The following is a 20,302-nucleotide window of genomic DNA, read 5'->3' as shown; positions in this document are numbered from 1 at the left end:
GGATACTGGGAATCTGCTTTTAGTGGCAGTGTGCTCAAGCATCCTTACCTCAGGACTCCAACCTGCTGTGGGCACCTTCCCCTCCAGCCCTCCCATGGGATGGCAGTGCCAGAAGCACCAGCCTGGGCACCCCTGACACTTGGAGGCTGTGGCAGTAGGAGCAGGGAACCTGTGCCATGGTGGAAACACCCCCAATAGCCCCTCAAGATCCCATCCCACCACCCCCAGCACCTCTCCCCACACTCCCTCTTGCTGCTGCCCCTTTTCCGAGCAGCCCCGGCCCCGCTCCCACGCTCCTTGTCCCGCAGCCAGCTTTGGGAAGGATATTCCTGGCGTGTTTCTCCTTGACAGCCACTTCCTGCGCATTAATGGCCTTATTGATGCTGACGGTCTGCAAGGGAGAAGTGGTGGAGGGGGGTGAGATGGGAAGGGTTTGGGCTCCCCCTTGGTCCCCCCTCACCCTCTGAGACCCCCTGGCTCTGCCGGCACCTGCCAGTGCCTGGGTCCCATCCAGGTCCCCGGCCCTGCTCGTGCCAGCTGGATGCTGACCTTTCCCGGATGCCTTTCTGGGATGTGGTTGGCATCCGCCGGGTTCAGCTGCTGCCAGGACTCATTTACTCGGGATAATAACGATGCAATTAAAGCAGTGCCCACAAAGAACCCTCTGCTGCCCTTGGAGCGCTGGGACAGGCGGAGGGAAGGAGAATCCCTCCCCTGCCCTTGGATCACAGGCAGCAGCTGGCGGTGCCTACTCTGCTTTTGGGGGAGCTGAGTGGGGAGGACAATTCAGAGACCACTGCAAATCAGGCAGTGGAGTGGCAGGACCACCTCCAGGGCTGCCTGGCAAGGTCCCAGCTGCTCCATGGATTAGAGGGAGAGGAGCTGGACCCACAGGCAGGACTTCCTGTGCAGGTGTTGGGGACCTCAGGGAGCTCACACTGAGGAGCCTGGGCAGAACCAGCCACCATTTATCCTATGGAAAGCAGTGGCAGCCACTGGAAGCATTTTCCAGGCAGGATTTTGAACCCTACCCCATTTCTGATCCTACATGGGGGCACAGTGATGCTGGCTAGGGGTCACCCTCTCCCCAAGCTCCAGCATCGCCAAGTGCTTCCCTGGCACCTGCTCCATGAGGATCCTGCTGCCCAGGGAAGGAACCATCTGGCTCAGCACTGCCAGGAGTAGCTCATTACTGACATAAACCAATTAAAGCAGAGGGATTAATCCCAACACCTCCCTCACTGCAATCCTGTGACTCTGCTTCCTGGCCCTCTCCAAGGTGGCCCCACAGTGCTTCATCTCCACAGACCACGGTGACTCTGTGCTGAGCAGGGCTGGGGGGGGCCCTTAGGACCCCAAATATGGTGAGATACAGCCCAAATCCCCCAGGAAGTCCCTCTGCCACCAAAGCATGTCCCAGCTGGAGCAGGAACAATGATGGGCCGAGACAGTGACCTCACCCCCAGTGCACCCCCAGCCCAGCACTCCCATCCCAGAGCTGAGCACCCCCTTAGCTGAAGCTGCATCCTGGTGTCCCAGTATGAACCAGTTCTGCCGTGGGGATGCTGCTGCTCCATGGTGTTTGCAGCCCCATCCCTAGGGCACATCACCCTCACCACTTACTGGTGACCATGACCAGTAAAGACCACAGAGGTGACCGTGAAGGTCACCAGCAAGATGCTGGAGGCGTATTTTGGGGTGTCAGGAGACCTGTATTGCCAGTTGCAAGGCACCCATCCCAGGCACCCAGAGCAGAACCTGGATCTCAGCTTGTTTTTTTAAGGAGAGCTGAAAGGAACACTGGCAATGGAGAGTCCTGACCCCACCAAACACCCCTTCCCGAGGAGCTGGATGGAGGCAACAGGTTCCCAGCACATGAGGACAAAGGTGGGAGTCACCTCTGCAGCTCTGCCCATCCCAGAGACCACAGCCCCTCGTCAGGAAAACCATATAAATCAATTCAGCATTAAAAAAATCCCAACATAAACCACCAGGAAGGTGCCTCTGCCAGCAGCCACAGCCTGGAGAGGGATGTCCGTGTCCCAGAGGCTTGGAGCAAGATGCCCACATCCCAACAGTGCCAACAGCCTGGGGGATGCCCGTATCCCAACAGCCATCCCCAAGCCCCCCACTCCATTTGGAGCACACATGATGTCTGTGTGGATGGCAGAAGGGTTTTCCAGGGTAAAGTGGGATCCCACATTCCTGTCCTGGTTGCTGTGGACACCCCATGTCCCCACTGCATTCCCAGGAGGGCAGGGCAGGGGTCCCATCCCGGGAGCCACTCGGAGATGCCCAAAGTGCCTCTCCAGCAGCTCTGGCAGTGCCCACATGAGCAAAGCAGAGAAACACGGAGCAGCAGCGAGGGACCAAGGCTGGAAGTGTTACCTCCAAGGGATCAGTGGGGTCATGGAGGGTGATTTGGCTGCAAAACTGGGTCAGGAAGGAGGGAAAATTGGGGCTGCCTGGACAGTGAACCCTGACCTCTTTCTTACAGAGGGTCTTTCACCCCAACTCCCCGGTGCTGCTTCCTAACACCATCCCACGCCTGCAGCTGATGGAATTTGAATTTTAATTTAATTATAAGCTTCTAACCTAAGAGGGCACCTTCTGACCCACCAGGCCACGTCCTGGGCAGCTCTGCTCCAGCTCTGGTTTTGTGCTGATGGAGGGATGTCAGCCCCCATCCCTGTGCCCACAGGTGCCCAAAGGAAACAGGGCAGGGGACACAGGGGACATGGGGCTGTCCCACACCCCACCCTGCTGCCAGGACAGGAAACCCCGGGGTTTCCTCTTGTGCAACAGGCCCGGAGGGAAGTGGGAGGAGAGGCCGGAGGGGCCATTGCACAAGGGGAGGTTTGAGGGGTGACGCTGCAATCCCGACACCCCAGTGGATGTGGGGCAGGACCTGGGACAGGGCTGGGCACGGGGCTCTGCCAGGCTGGAGAATGGCTCCATGGGTGCTGCAAGGGCTAGGAATGCTGCAAGTGCTGGGAACACTGCAAGGGCTGGGAATGCTACAAACACCGTTAGCTTTCCACCACTGAGCAGAGCAAGGAAATCCCACTGGCATGAGCATAGAAAGGCTCAGGCCATTTGGGAGAGGAGCAGTTTGGGACTATCTGTCCCAGAGCAGTAGGACCTGCCCAGATGCCTTTTCCTCCCTCTGCAACACCCAGATGGTTCCCAGGAACCTGTGGAAGGTCTCTTGCCCACAGCTTGATGGGCCACCATAGCCCTGTCCCATGGGAATTCAGCGCCGAATCCCACTGCCTACGAGCTCTGCCAGCCCTTGGGGTGATCTGGACTAACCCCATGGGAATCCCCAACCCCAGACTCAGCCCAGCCCCTCCCACAAGCAGAGGCCACAGCAGGACAGAGTCCCCAAGCGGGGTGACCCCCTGTCCCTGGCTCACGTCACACGTCCGGGCGTGCGGCCGCCGGCTCCAGACAGGGACAGAGGAGCCCAAAACTGCATGGAAGGAGCGGGACAGGGCGACAGAGACTCTCTGAGCCCCAAGACACACTTCCCTCTGTCACACACACCCTCACCCCCCATCAGGTCTCCCCAGATTATGCTCTCAGGCTCTGATTCCAACATGTCCCGTTCGGAGGCGAAGAGCCAAGCTTGGCTCAGGAGCAGCGCGACGCCTTCCCGCTTCTTTCATTTCCAAAAGGAAATGAGTGTTGATTAAAGAATCCAGAGCTACTGCAAATTATTTGGAGAAACTGAGTAAGTCGCAGTGCAAATCCTCTTAGCAATGCTCCCTCATTTCTCCTTAATTCCTTTCTATAAATGGAGAGCCGGGACGGAGCATACCTCTGGAAAACCGCTCGCAAGCCCTGCAGACGCAGGGGCTCCGGGAAGGGAGTGAACAGGGAGACCTGACTACAACAAGCCTGGAAGGAAAATCCACGAGCCTAATTAAAATGCAGATCCCAGCAGAGCAAAGCTTGGCTCCGGCCCTGGAGGTGTGCAGGACACAGGGTGCAGGGAGCTCTTCCGAGGGCACGTCTCTTTAAACATTACTCACCATCAGCACAGCCCAATGGCAAATCCCGGCCTTGTTGGGGCTCGGGGAAGGTTTTTTTCTGGCAAAATCCTGGAGCAAAGCCAGCTGGATAACACCAGGGGTGCTCAAAGCCCTGCTGGGGACTGGTGGGAGCTCCTGGGGACACTTGGGGTGGCCGTGGTTCCCCCCATGCCGGGTGCCCATGGCCTGACAGCAGCAGCAGGAGCAGGGAATGAGCCTGGCTTTGTGCCCGCCAGCAGCTGGAGGGAAAGGGAGGCAGGAAGGCAGGAAGGCAGTGCCAGCAGGGCTGGCTGTATGTAAAACCCAGGGATATATTTCTACATGTCGGGTAAGAGGATGCTCAGCACAACCCAATCTTCCCGCTCAGTCCTGAAGGCTTCCTGTGAGCATGGAGTGAGGAGACAGGAAAAATACCTTCCCAACACTTAATCCAGGCTATTTGGCTTCATCCACTGCTGGACCCATGAGTTTGGAAAGCAAGTGCTCCTCTCCTGGCTGAGCACACGCCAGAGCTGCTCCAGGGATGAAGCTCCTTGTCCAGGCTGTGTGAGCACCTGAAGGTGCTGCTGCTCTTCTCGTCTCCTCCTCCCTCCAGATGAGAAATAATTCCCACAGTGACACAGGTTTCAGATTTCCCATTGCTGAAGCCACAAAAACAACCATTTTCCCCAGAGCAGTGATGTTTTCCAGCAATAGAGACCCCAAAACCTTGCTGCATCCTCCGAGCTCACTCCCAGTGGCAGTGGCTCAAGATGTCCCTCTCCAGGAGGAGATGCTGATGCCACCAGCCCCAGATGCCAGCAGGAAGAGGACCAAGGTGTCCAGTGATAGCCCTGAATCCCGAGGGACACCAGCATGGGGGCCTTGGGTGGGTGTTTGGGGACACCCTGCACATGGAACACCCCAAACCAGCGTCACTGGGAAGGCAGCCACAGGCTCCGGGAGCCACATTGGAATCCGATGGCATCACCATGATGCTCTCCTTGGCAGAGACCTGCCCTGGCATCGCCTCCTCCAAGTCTGCTCTCCCAAGGCTGGCAGGATGATGACTTCAGATTGATGTCATCCTTGGTGCACCCACTGCCGGCCCCTCCGGCGCTCGGCGATGCCAACGGAGCAGTGTTATGGAGGAGCTCTTCCAGCACAGGTGGGGCTTCCAGGGAAAAAACACCTGGGCTAGATATTGGAGGGGTGGTGTAAGGGTCAGGAGGTCTCCAACCACAAGGAGACACATGAGGCTGGAAGTTGCTGTCCGACTTCCACCACGCCTTTGCCTTGAGAGCTCCCGTCCGCTGTCACGGTAGGATGCCCATTTGGAGTGTGCCTGGACAGCCCACCCCACCAGCTGCCAGCTCCTCCAGGGCAGCAGAGGTTGGGATCCACAGGGTGATGCTCCTATGAGCTGTGTGTGCAAGGACTTGACCCACTGCTGGCTCTTCCTGAGCCTCCAGAGAAAATCCTGACTTCCACACCACCAGGAGAGCTGGGGCAGGATGAGACAGCACGATCCCATTGCTCCTCCACCTTCGAGGCAAAGAAGGAAGACAACCACCCAAGTGATCCATGGTGTGTCCTGAAGGCTCCAATGAGACACCTGATGCCAGGAGGGAAAGCTGGGCTGATCCTGGGAAGGGTTTGGCTCCACCAACCCCGGAGACAAGAACTCACCACTGTGAACATATCACTTCCCACCATGGGGGACCAGCACCTGGAGTGCTGGGCCACTGGGTTTCTCCAGGGCCATGAACAACTTTGCAGATAAATGAACAATTATGCAGATTAGTTACTCAGACATGTGGTTTTTAAATCCAGTTTAAAGGACGTGGACTTTTCCAATACACAGATAAACTTTGGAGGAAAAAAAAAAGGATGGTGAGGAAAGTGATTTTGGGGAGAACAGCCAGCAAAAAGCAAGGCTACATAAGCCAGACCTCACAGTGACCACTGGGGAAGCTCATACCTTAAAATTCGGATCCCCAGCTCCCGCTGCCGGGCACTTCCAACCCCCCCAGCACAACCAGAGCCCATCACGGGGGGCTGGATCTGGGGCGAGGCAGAAATCCAGGAGGATCCCCAGGATCCTCACCCCTCCATGACTGCCCCCCACAAAACCCACGCACATCCCCTCATTACTCTCTCCACTTAATCACTGCTCGCTCTGACCCCACGTGTCCAGCCGGCTCGAGCCTTTCCCACGAGCTGCCCCAATATCCAGGCTTTTAATTTTAAATGGGGATTTTATGCAAGGATAATCTCTTCCAGCAGCGGTGATTTCTGTCTGGGGAGGGAGGGTGGCTGTGTCTGCCAGGGTCAGCGGTCCAGGAAGGTCTTCCACCACCTTCAAATATTCCTGAAACATTCCCAGTGGTCCTGACCGGAGTCTTCTGCCTCCCAACAGATGCAAATATTTGGGCATTTTTTGGGACAGGAGGAAATAAAGGAGCACATTTAAGGAGCCCATATCCAGATGTGCATTTCTGTGATCAGCTGCCATCCAGGACCCACCTTCCTTCCAGGAACACGAGGGTGCCTGTCACCCTAGCAGGATGCTCCCAAATTAAGCTGGGATGTGGAGCAGGGTGGTGCCAAGGTAGTGCTGGTGGAAATTCTTCCTTGCAGTGCTTCTGGGTGAGCAGCAACTCCTGGGAGCAGGATGGGGAATCCCTAACCTGTCATACCTCCAGGATATCTGGATCCTGCATCCCTCCCCCATTATCCCCCGGGATATCTGGATCCTGCAACGGTGCCAAGAACAGCCAGGACCCGCATGGGCTCCACGCTGCACCTGAGGGACCTGCTGGAGCACCGGGAAAAGCCAAATCCCTCTTCCCGGGTGAACAGCGCAGGGACGACCACGCTCCCTGCAGGAACGGACCCTAAAACCCCGCTTTTCACCCCAAACTTGTTTCTATCCCTTATACCTGGGTGAGCTGCTGCTGTGACAGCAGCACTGGGCGTGGGGACACGGATGCATGGAGACATGGATGCGTGGGGACACGGGTGCTGGTGGAGGCATGGATATAGGGAGACATGGATGCGTGGGGACGCGGGTGCTGGTGGAGGCATGGATGTAGGGAGACATGGATGTGTGGGGACGCGGGTGCTCGTGGCGGCATGGAAGCAGGGAGAGAGACATGGATGCACGGGGACACGGGTGCTCGCGGGGACACCGGGTGCTCGCGGGGACACCGGGTGCTCGCGGCACCGCCTGAACCCAGCCGAGCCGAGGGCCGGGGGGAGGCGAGTTACAGGGGTGGGCGGCTGGGAGCGAACCCTCCCCGGCCGCATCACCGCGGGGACGAGCCCCCCGCGGCCGCCACCCGAACCATCCGCGCTCCCCGCGACGCTCCACCGCGAACCGCCGGCACCGAGGCGGGCACGAACTTCCCCGGGTAGGAGCTTTCCCGGACGCGAACCCGGAATGCCCCTGGATGCCGGTCCGTGGGGGCGGAAGGCGGAGGGGGTGCGATGCTCCCCGGGAGGGGAGGGGGGTTGTCCCGGGGTGTCCCGGGGGCGCGCACTTACCACCTTGCCCAGCTCCATGGCGGGGGCTGCGGGGGTCGGTGCGGGCTCAGCGCGGCGCGGCGGCGGCGGCGCCCATGGCGGCGGCCCCGGGGGCGGCGGCGCTGGAAGGTTCTGCCGGGCAGAGGCGGCGGAGCGGGGCGGGAGGAGCGGGGGGGGGGGGTGGGGAGGGTGCGGGGGGTGCGGGGAGGGGGCGCACGGGCGGTGCGGGGCGGGGGGGGGGGCGCGGCCGCGGCTGCTCGGCCGGAATAACAAAGGAGCCGTCGGGGGGCGGCACTGGCGGGGGGCGTCCCGCAGATCCGCCCGCCCACCCCCAGCGCTCCCCCCGCCCCGCGCCGGGTGCGGGGCAACGGCGGAAGGGGGGGTGGAGGGAGGATGGACGGAGGGTGGGGAGGGAGGGGGGCTCCGCGCCCCCCGGGGCAGCCGGTGCGAGCCTTGCCCGAGCCCTGCCCTCCTGCTCCATGTCCTGCCCTCCTGCTCCACGTCCTGCCCTCCTGCTCCACGTCCTGCCCTCCTGCTCCATGTCCTGCCCTCCTGCTCCACGTCCTCCCCGCTGCCTGAGCCCTGCTTCATCCCCCGCCCGACCCCCGGCCCCACTGCCAGATCTGCTGCCCCATCGCTGCCCCCCTGCTCCATCCCGTGCCTCATTCCCTGCCCCACCTGCACCATCCTGCTCCACCACCTGCCCCACTACCAGACCCCTTGCTTTACCCTGCCTGGCCTCCTGCTCCACTGACAGATCTGTTATCCTATCCCCGTTCCCCTGCTCCATCATCCCTTGTCCCACCTGCACCCTCCTGCTCCATCAACCTGCCCCACTGCCTGATCCCCTGCCCCACTGCCAGATCCCTGTCTTACCCCCGTCTGACCCTCTACCCCTGTGTAGATCCCTGCTCTACTCCCTGTCCCCTGCCCTACTCTCTGCCCCCTGCCCTACCCCTGTGTCTGCCCCATGTTCCTGCCCCATCCCCCGTGCCACCTGCACCTCCTGCCCCACAGCCTGGACTCCCTGTCCCACTGCCAGGGATCCCTGTTTTACCCCTGTGTGACCTCCTACCCTTGTGTGACCTCCTACTCCTGTTTTTCCCCCCCAGCTCCATCCCCTGCCCCATCTCTGTGCCTGGGGGTGAAGCTACACTGGCAGGTCTGGCCGGGACCTGCTCAGGGTTCCCTCGCCCCGGAGCCCACTCGGCTGCCGGAATCTCGGTTCCAACAACAAAAGCAATTAAACCAGCGTGCTAACGAGCCCTGTGCCCCGAGCCAACCATTCACAGGCTCGCTGACCACCACGGCCACCTCACCACGGCACAGGCAAGCACCCAGGCAGGAGGATTTTAGTTTTTCCCAGCTGCTCCCTGTCCTCAAGGAACATTTTCCAACGGGAGGCACAAAAGAAACGCAAACAATTCTTCTATCACTCCGTGAATCCCCCAAAAGCAACCCCAAAGCACCACCCGGCCCCTCGGCTGCGGCGGCGGAGACGCTTCAGAGCCCGGAGAACAAAGTGCTGCTGCGGGGCCGGCCCGGCCAACACGTTAATCCCTCGGGATTACTGCAGTCTAGTCACGGCTCAGCCACTTACTCCGGGAGGGTGACTTGGCCTCTCTTAATGAGATAACAGGATCCCACATCCCCCAGGGAACAGAGAGCTGCCACCCCTGTGCCCTGCCAGCACCCAGCCCTGCACCCAGCCAGCTCCTCCCAGCCTTGGGGCAGCTTTTAGGGCCAGACCAGGTCGTGTTTTCCTCAGGTGGCTGTTAAAGCCCCTGCTGAGATTCCTGGGATGGAGGGGTGGATGGAGCACCGCACTGCTCGCCTCAGGGCTCGTGGCTCATGGTTTTTTTGCTGGACCAGATGTGTTTTCCTGGACCAGATGGCTTCAAGCAGCAGCCAAATTCCTCTGGGAGCAGAGTCTGGAGGCTGGGAATGAGCCTGGGGCAGTGCTCTTGGGGCAGATGCATTTCTTGATGGCAGGTACCCGCCCTCCGTGGGGGGGACCTGCCTCTGCTGGGGGACCTGCCCCCGTCACAGGGACCTGCCCCATCAAGGGGATGGGGTCTGTGCCCTCCCCCCACTGAAGCCCCTTGGCGAGCGATTCCCAGCCGTGTTCTCCACATGGAAAGTGAGAGCTTGGATCCTCGCTGTGCAGCCCAGCCCCCAGCCCAGTGTTCCCCCTGGTTTAAAGGGATCCTGGAATTAATTAATTCCCCCTTAGCTGGGTTTAGCATCACTCTGAACCCGATGCTGTGACTGCTGCTGCCCTGGGATGTCCTGCAGGTGCAGTCCAGGATTCCCAAGGCACTGTCTCCAGAGGCACCAAGAAGCCAGGCCACTGCTTCCAGAGGCCACAGCCCTGCAATTAGCACTTGGCAATCAGGTATTAATAGCTCATTTGCATGAAGAAACCTTCAGGCAGGTATGCAAATAACACAGCCAAAAACAAAGAGCATCCTCTGGACCAAAACCAGTCCCTCCCACACACACAGGATGGATGGGACTTTCCCTATGATGCCACCTGCATGAAAAATAGCCTGTAAAATAATATCCAGGATCCATCCTTTATCTCTAGTTGCTGTAATGCCATTGGAACACGCCATGCCAGGCTGCCCACCTCCCACCCACAGGCTCTGAGCTCCCAGCATCCCTCCTTAATCCCCCAAATTAAGTCAGCTCGTCATCATTAACCTTATTTTCCCAAATCAAGCTTTCAGAGCAGCTCTCCCTTGAACAAAACACTCAGCTCAGGGGGGGAAGGTGATTATTGCTGCCATGGAGGGGCTCCTGCAGACCCTGCAGAGCTGGGACATCCCAGTGTCTGAGGCCAGTTCCTCATGGATGAGCTGCCCCAACCAGCAAAGCCCAGAGTTTGGAGACCACCAGGAAGCACTTGGAATAAAAGCAGGGAGCTCCAAATCCAGCTGGCTTCACAGCATGGGGGGCTTCAGTCAGGGGGCAAAAATAGAGCCAAGGCAGCTCTAGGAGAAAACAATTTTGGGAAGGTCCCTGGAGCAAAGGGAAACCACAATTCCCCACTGGCCAGCAAAGCTGGAAGCACCGAGCAGGGAAAAAGCTCAGGAGGGGCTGGTGCGGCCTGTGAGGACACATCCCATCCCTACAGGGATGCACTGTGGAAGGAATTTCCTTCTTGCTGTGGTTCACTGCACTGCTGGGAGGACACAGGGGTGAAGAGCCACTCCAGGCTCCACGGTGCTCCCAGGTTATTCCCAGGGGCTCCCGTGAAGAGCCGGGAATATACAGAGCATCCCACTCGGGTGTGCAAACCCACACACTTCATCCCAGGCTCCAGCAACCCCCTCCAGGGCTGCATCCCATCCATCCTCCTGCTCCGTGACTCTCCTGCCAGATGCTGAGACAGTGCATGTGGTTGGGACCACGATGGATGAAGGAGGAAGAGACATCCATCATCTTCCCCACCCGCTGGAGGCTCTGCAAGCAGCTTTTAAACTCTGTTTCGGCAACTGCCTCCCATTAAAATGACAGAAATTAGGGTAAAATGTCTCAGCAAATGTGTCCTTTTGCCATCACAACCCGGTGAGACTCCTTGGAAACGCTCTCCCAGGCTTTGGCTTTTATTGCTTTTACATCCCCGACTTCTGCTGGAGCTCAGGGCAGGAGGGAGTGGAAAACCTGGGCCATGCTGCTCCAGGGAGCATTTACATGCCTCTCAAAGGTCTCCTTCCCTCTTTTCCTCCTCCTTCTGTTCATTTTACCAGGTCTAAAAATACTCAGAAGCCTTTAAAACCCTCTTCCCCTGCAGCCGCCTCCCTCCTGGATGACTAATAATATCTGTTGCTCTCTCTTGATCTCTCTGTATTTCCCAAGTATTCCCCAAGGGAAGGAACCAAACTGGAGCTGTGCTCCCAACCCACCCCTGAGATCCACAGACTCCTAAATTTGTTTTCCTCAAGGAATGGCATTTTTTCCCAGCTTCTTGGGTGTAGGAGCAGTTTAAACCCACCTCCTCAGCTCACAATAAATTACTCCTGCTCCACGGCTTAACTCTGCTCAGTGCTGCTGGAGCATCATTTTGATATGGGAGCTCCAGGATCTTGGGATTTTCGGAATAGCAGGTTCACTGGGAAAACCATCAGGCACTTAGAAAACTATTTATTGTCTGTTTTGCAGGTTTCAGCTCTTTCCAGCAGCTCTCCAGCCTTGGAGCACTCCCTTGGGGATGTGCTGTGGAGGCTGGATTAGGCTGGGTTTGATGTCTGGTCCTTGGAGTTGGATGAGCAGCACTGGCTGTGCAAGGAGCTTGGATTTTAGGAGAACAGGGTGAATGCTGGGCATTGGGGGGGGGGTATTTGGGACAGTGGGATTTGGAGGGAATCCCCACCTTGCTGTCACTGTTGGTGGCAATGGCTTTTTTTTCCACTAAACTGGGATGTTGGAACACTGCAACAGGGATCAGCTTTCCTGACTGATCCCCTGCACTGCTCCATGTCTTTCTGAAACAGAGCCAAGGCCTGTGCCAGGCACATTTCCCACTGCCAGCAGCACACCACAGATTAGTCAGGATCCAGGGATGGAGCAGCACTTGGCAGAAGCTGGAGGTGTGATGAGTTTCTCAGGACTCAGGCTCTGCAGTACGGCCAAACCCCTTGGGGCTGATTCCACCTCATCACGATTTTCCCCAGGGATCCAGCAACAACCAACCTTTGGAAATCCCTCACACTAACACTGGTGACGTAAAAAAAAGTCCCCCAAACCATCAGGGTCCTGCTGAACCAGCTGCTTTCTGCCCCAACCCTGCCCTGCACAGACGCAGATTTAAAAGGCATTTGGGTGCTGTGACACTTCTGGAAATCCCCCCTGCCCGGTTAATGCCCAAATACCTTTGCAAATCTTGATTTAGGAAAAATATCCGCTCGGGAGCGGTGCTTAAAAAGCTCAAGGCCACTTTCAAATCCTTGTAATGCTGCAGTTTCCTGGGCATGTGAAAGCGAGAGGAAAAAGCAGATCAGGCTGAAGCAGGCACGGGGCCAGGGCTGGCGGCCGTGCCCAGGGCTGTGCTGGCACAGAGAGGGCGGGAGCAGGCAGGAGGAGGCAAGAGTGGGCAGGAGGAGGCAGAAAGAGGCAGGAGCAGCCACGAGCAGGCAGAAGGAGGCAGGAGTGGGCAGAAGGAGAGGCAGGCAGGAGAAGGCAGAAAGAAGCAGGAGCAGCCAGGAGTAGGCAGGAGGAGGCAGAAGGAGGCGGGAGCGGGCAGGAGCAGGCAGAGGAAGGCAGGAGTGGGCAGGAGTAGCAGGAGTAGCCAGGAGCAGGCAGGAGGAGGCAGAAGGAGACAGAGGCAGGCAGGAGAAGGCAGGAGTGGGGAGGAGTAGGCAGGAGCAAGCAGGAGGAGGCAGAAGGAGGCAGGAGCAAGCAGGAGGAGGCAGAAGGAGGCAGGAGGCAGAGGCAGGCAGGAGAAGGCAGGGGTGGGCACGAGCAGGGAGGAGCAGGCAGGAGGAGGCAGGATTAGCCAAGGGGTTATTTCAGTGCTGAGCTCCCCCAGCTCCTCACCATGACTGGCCCAGCACGGGGAACTGGGAGAGGAGCAGCCCCTCCACATGGCCCCGAGCAGGGGATCCATGAAGGGCTCCCAGGGCTCAGCACATGATCCCTGTGGGACACAGGGGTGTGGGTGAAACCGGCACTGCTGCCAGCCCAGGCTGCGGGCAGGGAGCCCAGCTCCATTATCCCCCTGCCTTTACAGGAAGCAGCAGCTTGGTTGTGTTGTCAATATACAGATTTTCTTTAAAACAATCAAAAAGCAAACGCCGGGTCCGCGGTGCCGCGATCGACCCTTTGGTATTTTTAGCTGCCGGTTCAATCCATCCCTGTCAGTGTTACAGCAGCCACAGAGCCCCGTGGAACACGGCTCAGCGGGGCTGCTCCGAGGTGAGCACAGCTCAGGGAGCAGCAAGGCAATGCCAAAGGGATTAAAAATGCAAGAGGGAAAGAGAGAGGCGGGATAAGCAGCATCCTCCCCCCTCGCTGCTTCAGCCTCCTGCCAGGTAAATCCTCCCATCCAAACCTGGAGCAGTAAAGCTCCTCTTCTCCACCTAGGAAGTCATAGAAAGGGTGAGGCTGAGCTGAGTGGTGCAGTGGATGGGCTGGAGGGAAGGGAGGGCATCCAGAGGGAGCTGGACAGGCTGGAGCAGTGGGTACATGGGAACCTCATGAGGTCCAACCAGGCCAAGGGCAAGGCCATGGACCTGGGTCAGGACAATCCCTGATACCAGCCCAGGCTGGGCAGGTCTGTGAGGACACCAGAGGTCTGTGAGGATAAACACTCCCAGCATCTCTCTCCATCCGTGGGGCCATTTACCCCCATCAAAGGCTCCCAAATTTGTCCTTCCTTTTCCACTTGCAGCCCCTCCATACCCTGGATCCACTGTTTCTGTAGTGATTCAGGGGATTCCACCACCAGTGATTCAGTAGATGGTTGATGGATGGATAGATGAGGGTGGAGATGGATGGATGGATGGATGGAGGGGTGGATGGATGGATGGATGGAGGGGTGGATGGATGGAGGGGTGGATAGAGGGATGGAGAGCACCCTTTGGAGAAGGACTGGGGGATTCTGGTGGGTGACAAATGGGATGTGGCCCAGCCATGTGCACTGGCAGCCCAGAAAGCCTGAGACCTGAGGTCTCCTGAGACCCCCCTGGAGCTGCCTCCAGCTCTGGGATCCTGGTACAGGACAATGGGGTTAAAATGAGGGTGGGATCAGGTTGGACATGGGGAAGAAATGTCAGACCAGGAGGGTGGTGAGGGGCTGGCACAGGTGAATCATGGCAGTGGGATGTAACCCTGCCCACCTAACCTCAGCCAATATCCACATGGCCACTTGCTCACCACTGCAGGTGTCCCGTGTCCCCTGCAGCCCCATCCATACTTCCAGGTTATCTGGGAATCCTCCTGTGATCCCCAGGCTGGCTCTTCCTCTGCACACACACAATGCAGGGCTGCAGTGTTGCTTCCTCCCCATCAGCCTAGCTGACACCACCGAGACAAGGAAACCACCCAGGAGGAGGAAACAGGGTCAGCAAAGGTCACAGCCACACTGTGAACCCTCAGCTGGGCTCATCCTGCTGCTCCCTGGGCTGACAGGGGCCAGAGCTCTGCTGACACCCAGCTCCTTTGCAAGCCCCAGAGGTCACAGGGATCAATGCCCTCAGCATCTTTCTCCATCTGTGGGGCCATTGACCCCCATGAACAGCCCCCCAAATTCGTCCCCCCTTCTCTACTTGCAGCCCCTCCATATCTGGATCAGTGTCACCAGTGATTCAGAAGATGGTTGATAAGTCAGGGAATCCTAGAAATCCTAGAATGGTTTGGGTTTGAAGGGCCATCCAGTTCCACCCCAAGGGACACCTTCCACTAGCCCAGGTTGCTCCAAACCTCGTCCAGTCTGGCTTTGAACACTTCCAGGGATGGGGCAGCCACAGCTTCTCTGGGCAACCTGTGCCAGGGCCTCCCCACCCTCACAGGGAAGAATTTCTCCCTAATATCCAATCCAAACCTTCTCTCTTTCAGTTTGAAGCCATAAAACACGTCTCCACCCCTTTCCTTTTGAAGGTCTCAGATTCTGCCCTGGAGACTTTCATAAATGGGGATCTGAGGCTTCACGTGGAGCACAGTGCCAAAATACCTTCACCATTTGCTCCCAGGTGCCTTCCTCCCTCTCCCAAAGCACAGGGAGCCCTGTTCCTTCTGGAACCTCCAAACCTCTTAGGTGATCCTTGAATTGCCCCATTTGAGGAATCACTTTATTTATCTGCTTTTGTTTGCTCCTTGAATGGAGACCAGAGATCTTGGCAATGCCACGTGTAACGCTCAGCTCAGTGCCCAGCCAAGGCATCTGTAACCACCTCCCAGGACCTTCCCACGCCTTCTCCTGAGCTTTATTTCCACACAAAGCCAGACAGGGGGGCAGGGAGCTGTGTGGATGCTCCAGTTCAGGCACACACACCTCAGCACCCAGCCCAAAAGTGAACAGCTCTGGCACAGCCGTGCAATGAAGGGGCAACAAACTCTCCTGAGGTGAAACCACCGGACACAATAGGTTGGGAACTGCCACAGCACATGTTTTCCCTGTGGCCAGACCCCATTCCATGGGGCAGACCCTGCCTGGAGCCTGAACAGCAGTGCTGGGGCCGCCGAGGGAAGTGGATGCTGTGCCTGCCTCCTGACGGGCAGTGGCCAAGGTATTTATAGGAAATAGGCAACATATTTGCAGCCTGGGGACAATTTCCAGCCCAGGGACAGTTTCCAGCCTGGAGTATGTTCAGATTTAAGCTCCACATGGTCGCAGGGAGAGGTTGGAGAGAAGTGGGCGATGCCAGCTCGAAGCATTGCTGCCTCCTCCCAGCGCTCCCAGAGGTTTGTCTGCTTGCTTTGGGGTCAGAGGTCACTTCCCAGCTCTCCAATCCCCGACCCTGGCTGCCAAGCCCCCTGTTCACCTCCCTGTCTCCCAAAGAGCCACTTTCCAGAAGGGCTGTGGAGCCCTGGGTTCCGGAGAGCTGAAGGTTTGCCGAGGGGCAGAGGGTTGGCCTTGCTCCCAGCAGACTTGGTGGGATCAAGGAGCCCAGTTCAGTCCAGGGGGAAAGTGTTGGACTAAATGGATGTCCAAATGTCACAGATTCCCTGCTCAGCATCCCTTCCCATGCATCAGTGCCAGGATGATACCCTGTGGGTAAACCCCAAGGGCTGGAGCCCCTCTGCTCTGGAGTCAGGCTGGGAGAGCTGGGGGGGTTCACCTGGAGAAGAGAAGGCTCCAGGGACACCTGAGAGCCCCTTCCAGTGCCTAAAGGGGCTCCAGGAGAGCTGGAGAGGGACTTGGGATAAAGGTCTGGAGGGACAGAACAAGGGGGAATGGCTTCCCACTGCCCAAGGGCAGGGTTGGATGGGATATTAGGAAGGAATTCTTGGCTGTGAGGGTGGGGAGGGCCTGGCACAGGTTGCCCAGAGAAGCTGTGGCTGCCCCTGGATCCCTGGAAGTGTCCAAGGCCAGGTTGGACGGGGCTTGGAGCAACCTGGGCTACTGGGAGGTGTCCCTGCCCATGGCAGGGGGTGGAACTGGATGAGCTTTAAGGTCCCTTCCAACCTAAACCATTCTGGGATTCTATGATACGGTGGTTCAAGCTCTCGTTGTGCTCTTTTAACAGTCCCAGTGGGCCACATTCCCGTGTCTGACACCTCCCCTGTGCCTGTGGCCGCTCCCGCTGCAGGTGATGCTCCCACAAAGAGCTCCCTGACTCTGCTGGGCTCAGAGCCCCTGGCACTGGCCCGCGGGGTGTGGGGAGCGCCCGGGGAGCCGGCAGGGCTGGAGCGGGATCTCCACCGGGACCGGGGTGGAGCCCGAGGTGGAAAAAACCCGGGAGCATAAAGGAAACTGTGTTTCATGTGTTGTCGCTGCCTGGCTGAGCTGAGCGACCAGGGGCTGAATGGCCGGCACGATTCCGTGCAACAGGCTGAGAGATCCCTTCCCGAGACCTAAATATTTGTTTTTCCTCTTTTTCCTTGTGTGGAAATAAACGCTCCCGGCTGGAGCGCTGCCAACACGCCCTTGGGCTCACCCAGCCCGAGGAGAAGGGCTGCACTGTCCTGCTCCTGCCGGGGGGAACCCAGAGCCTGAACCCGGTGGAAAACATGCCTGTGCCTCCTGGAAGGATGGGGAAAATGGAGGAGAGGCACTTGGAATAGGTAGAGGCTGCAAGAGGTAGGTCTGCCAGGAGCCCCTCTGGCGGCAGGAGATGCCCAAGCGTTGGGAGCCGCTGTTTCCCCGTGGAATGGGGGGCATCCCCCATGTGTGATGCCACAGGAATATGGGCTGGGCTTGGGGTGTCAGGGGGCTGAACCTGCCACAATTCCACAGGGCAGAGGGAAGGGCAGCCCTGGGATTTCCACGGTGTTTCAGGAAATCAGAGGGTTTAATCTGAGAGGGAAATCTCTGCTCTCCACAACAAATCCCAGCCTGTGGAGCACACACAATGCTATTGCTGCCAACCACCCAATGCTGGGTGTGTGTCACTGTCAGAGAGGCACATGGGACACCAAAACAGGAGGAATCAGCTCCAAGAGACACTAAACACACCCAATTTCCTTCTTCTCCAGCAATTTAGCAGCTGTCAGACACTGCCAGACCAGCCCAGCACAGGGAATCCTGCTCCTTGTGGTCCTCACCACCCCTGGGGCATCCTCCTGCCAGGGATAAGCTGTGCTGGGAGGTGACAGGGTTGGGTGGAGTGACACAGGGACAAGGCTCCTGTGAGAGCTGGCAGGTGACAACCATCCTCTGGGGCACAAAAGCCACAGGAATCAGAGTATCCTGGGCGAAGCTCATGGATGGCTGAGCCAGGCGCCAGCCCGAGGACTGTGGGAGCTGCACCCAGAGCTTCTGTGGAGAAAAATCTCCACGTTCCAATGGCATCCAGGGAATCAGGACTATTTTTTTAATGATTTTTGGATAAATAGCAAAAAATGGGCTAGAAATCTGCTGTTTGATATTACCAGAAACAAACCAGAGAGCACCGAGCACGGTCCCTGTGCCAAAACCCAGTGAGGCACAGAGAAACAAATCCACGTGAGGAGAATCCCTGGGAATTTGCACGATGCTGTTTCCTGCAGGAAGAGCATTTTGCACCCAAGCACCGGGAATACAGGCAGGGAGAAGCAAACAGCCAGGTACAGGAGCACCCAGGCTGTGGGAGCACCCAGGGATGCTTTGTGGTGCTGCAGAAGGAGCTGAGCATCTCCTTATCCTCCAGGGCTGGGAAAGATGGAAATACCCAGGGGAAGAAGCAGCAGGAGCTCTCACCATGGCTACACACACTGCTCATGGGATGTTGCTCCCCAAGCAGCAATCACAGCTCTTCTTGCTGCAAAGGGAAAGAAACAATCTCTTGGAGGTGCTGGGATTGGGTATCCACAATTTGCTTGTTATCAGAAGAAAGGAGCTCGCAGAGTTCACCCCACCCAACAGAGATTACACAGTTCTTGGCATTCCCACAATGTGAAAAATCTCTCTCCCCTGCTGATGGGAAGAGAAGCTGGACTGCAGCTGCTCCCAGAGTTGGTGAATGCAGCAGAGAGGGAGAAAAAAGGGTTAAAATAATAACAGATGGAACAGGGACACCCTGGCTAATTGTCATTTCCATGCAATAGCTGATTAGAAGAATTGGTTCAGATTTGATCCCAGATTTCTTTTTCCCAGGTATGGCCCATTCCCAGCTCACACAGGCACAGGGTGCTGGTGCACACATGTGGATCCGTGAAGACCAACTGACAAGTGGCAGCAGGGACCCCAAATGGTCCTGTGCCACAAAAACTCTCAGAGGGGAGACTGCAGCCAGGGTATGCCCCCAAATGGTATCCAAGTATTAAGGGATTAATGGAGAAGTCTTGAGGTGACACAGTTAATTATACCCCACTCCCATGGGAGAGGAGCCGACCCTGGGATGCTGTGGATGCTGTGCCAGGGCAGCTCTGCCCACGTGTCCCTGCCCCCTCTTGGCACCTCAGCCAAAATCCCAGATAATTTTAAGGGGCTGGAAACCACAGGTCTTGTCCAACAATTCCTCCTCTTCTCTTTGCTCCAGTTTATTTGCGTGGTTGTCAAAGCTTCGCTTCCCTCCCCATGGGCAGAAATTGAGGAATATTTAGTCTGAGCTCTTTGCCCACCACCCAGAAGCTTTGGCAGGTACCTGGTTGCTCCTCCACCCCTCAGACATTAATAATTCCTGCACCTTTGGCTGGCACTCCGGGTGCTCTCCCACCAAACCAGCCGTGCCAAGGGGTGAAATCTGGGGGCTATGGAACACCCAGGCAGGGCTGACAGATCCCATTCCCTGGGAAAACCATCCTGAGGAGGCTCAGCAGCTGGTGTGAGGGCACTGGGAATAAGGCAAAGGAGAAAGAAGACCCAATGTGGACGGAAAAAATGCAGGAGATGGTTCCCAGCTCAGCGCCTGCGGCAGTGGGACTCTTCAAATTTGGACATCTCAGCTAAAAAAATAATCAATGTGGAATGCAGGGAAAGAACAGCCCTATTTCGAGCTGCGACTCCTCCCTGTGTGCTTGGCCTCCCAGACGACTCAGAAACTCAAGGCACTTCTTCCTGAGCTATAAAAAGAGCTGGAGTGGGACTGCAAGAGCTGGGAAGACAAACAAGGGAGTAGCGTGTCCTCCTGCTGAGGGCAGGAGAGGGGTGAAACCAGGAGAAGGTCTTGCTCAACCCACCTTTGGAGGTGCCCCCAGGGAGGGAGGGTGGGCTGGCAGGAATTCCAGGCTGGATCCCACCCACTGAAATGTTGACTGTGCAGTGTCCCAGGGCATCCCACCAACTCCCAACACCTCCTGTGTGAGGAGGTGAAGGTCCAGGATCCACCCCACCCATCACCCCAACACAAGACTGCGCTTGGGGGGCTCACCACAGGTACCACGGAGAGCAGGGACAGGGCATGGAGGGTCCCCCAGGATCACGGGGAGGAAGGAGCCTCACCAAAAAGCACCTCCCCATTCCCAGGCTGGTGAAAGGATTAACAGCCTCACCCAACACCTCCTCCACACATCCCAGCAGGACACGATGGACTGGGCGAGTTCCAGGGGACCATAAAATTCAGCAGGCTCAGGAATACCCACCTTTGCCCCCTCCAGACAAGTATTTACCTCAGTGGAAGCAGCCAAACCTTGCTGACTGTCGGGAACATTTTGTTCCCGTTTGTGAAGTGCACAAAACATTC

General features: G+C 57.6%; 1 protein-coding gene across 2 annotated transcripts in view; it reads right to left on the bottom strand.

Moving 5' to 3' along the window:
• The window catches only part of HIP1 (huntingtin interacting protein 1), a 45,881-nt gene that overhangs the window by 15,864 nt on the left and 9,715 nt on the right, over positions 1–20,302 (bottom strand). Inside the window, exons 1-2 of one of the 2 annotated variants that reach the window (XM_039388220.1) lie at positions 7,560–7,671; positions 328–391 (exon numbers count right to left, since the gene is read on the bottom strand). In XM_039388220.1, coding sequence (XP_039244154.1) covers positions 328–391; positions 7,560–7,577 — 82 coding nt within the window. In that variant the 5' untranslated portion in view covers positions 7,578–7,671. Of the gene's footprint in view, positions 1–327; positions 392–7,559; positions 7,672–20,302 lie in introns of those variants that run through there. The other variant, XM_039388219.1, reaches the window with a different exon arrangement.

The sequence above is a fragment of the Pipra filicauda genome, unplaced genomic scaffold, assembly GCF_003945595.2.
Source record: "Pipra filicauda isolate LSUMZ 115617 unplaced genomic scaffold, ASM394559v2 scaffold626_size208873_pilon, whole genome shotgun sequence".
Classification (NCBI taxonomy): Eukaryota; Metazoa; Chordata; class Aves; order Passeriformes; family Pipridae; genus Pipra; species Pipra filicauda.
Note: the sequence above shows the minus strand (reverse complement) of the source record. Positions and strands in the feature narration are given on the sequence as shown.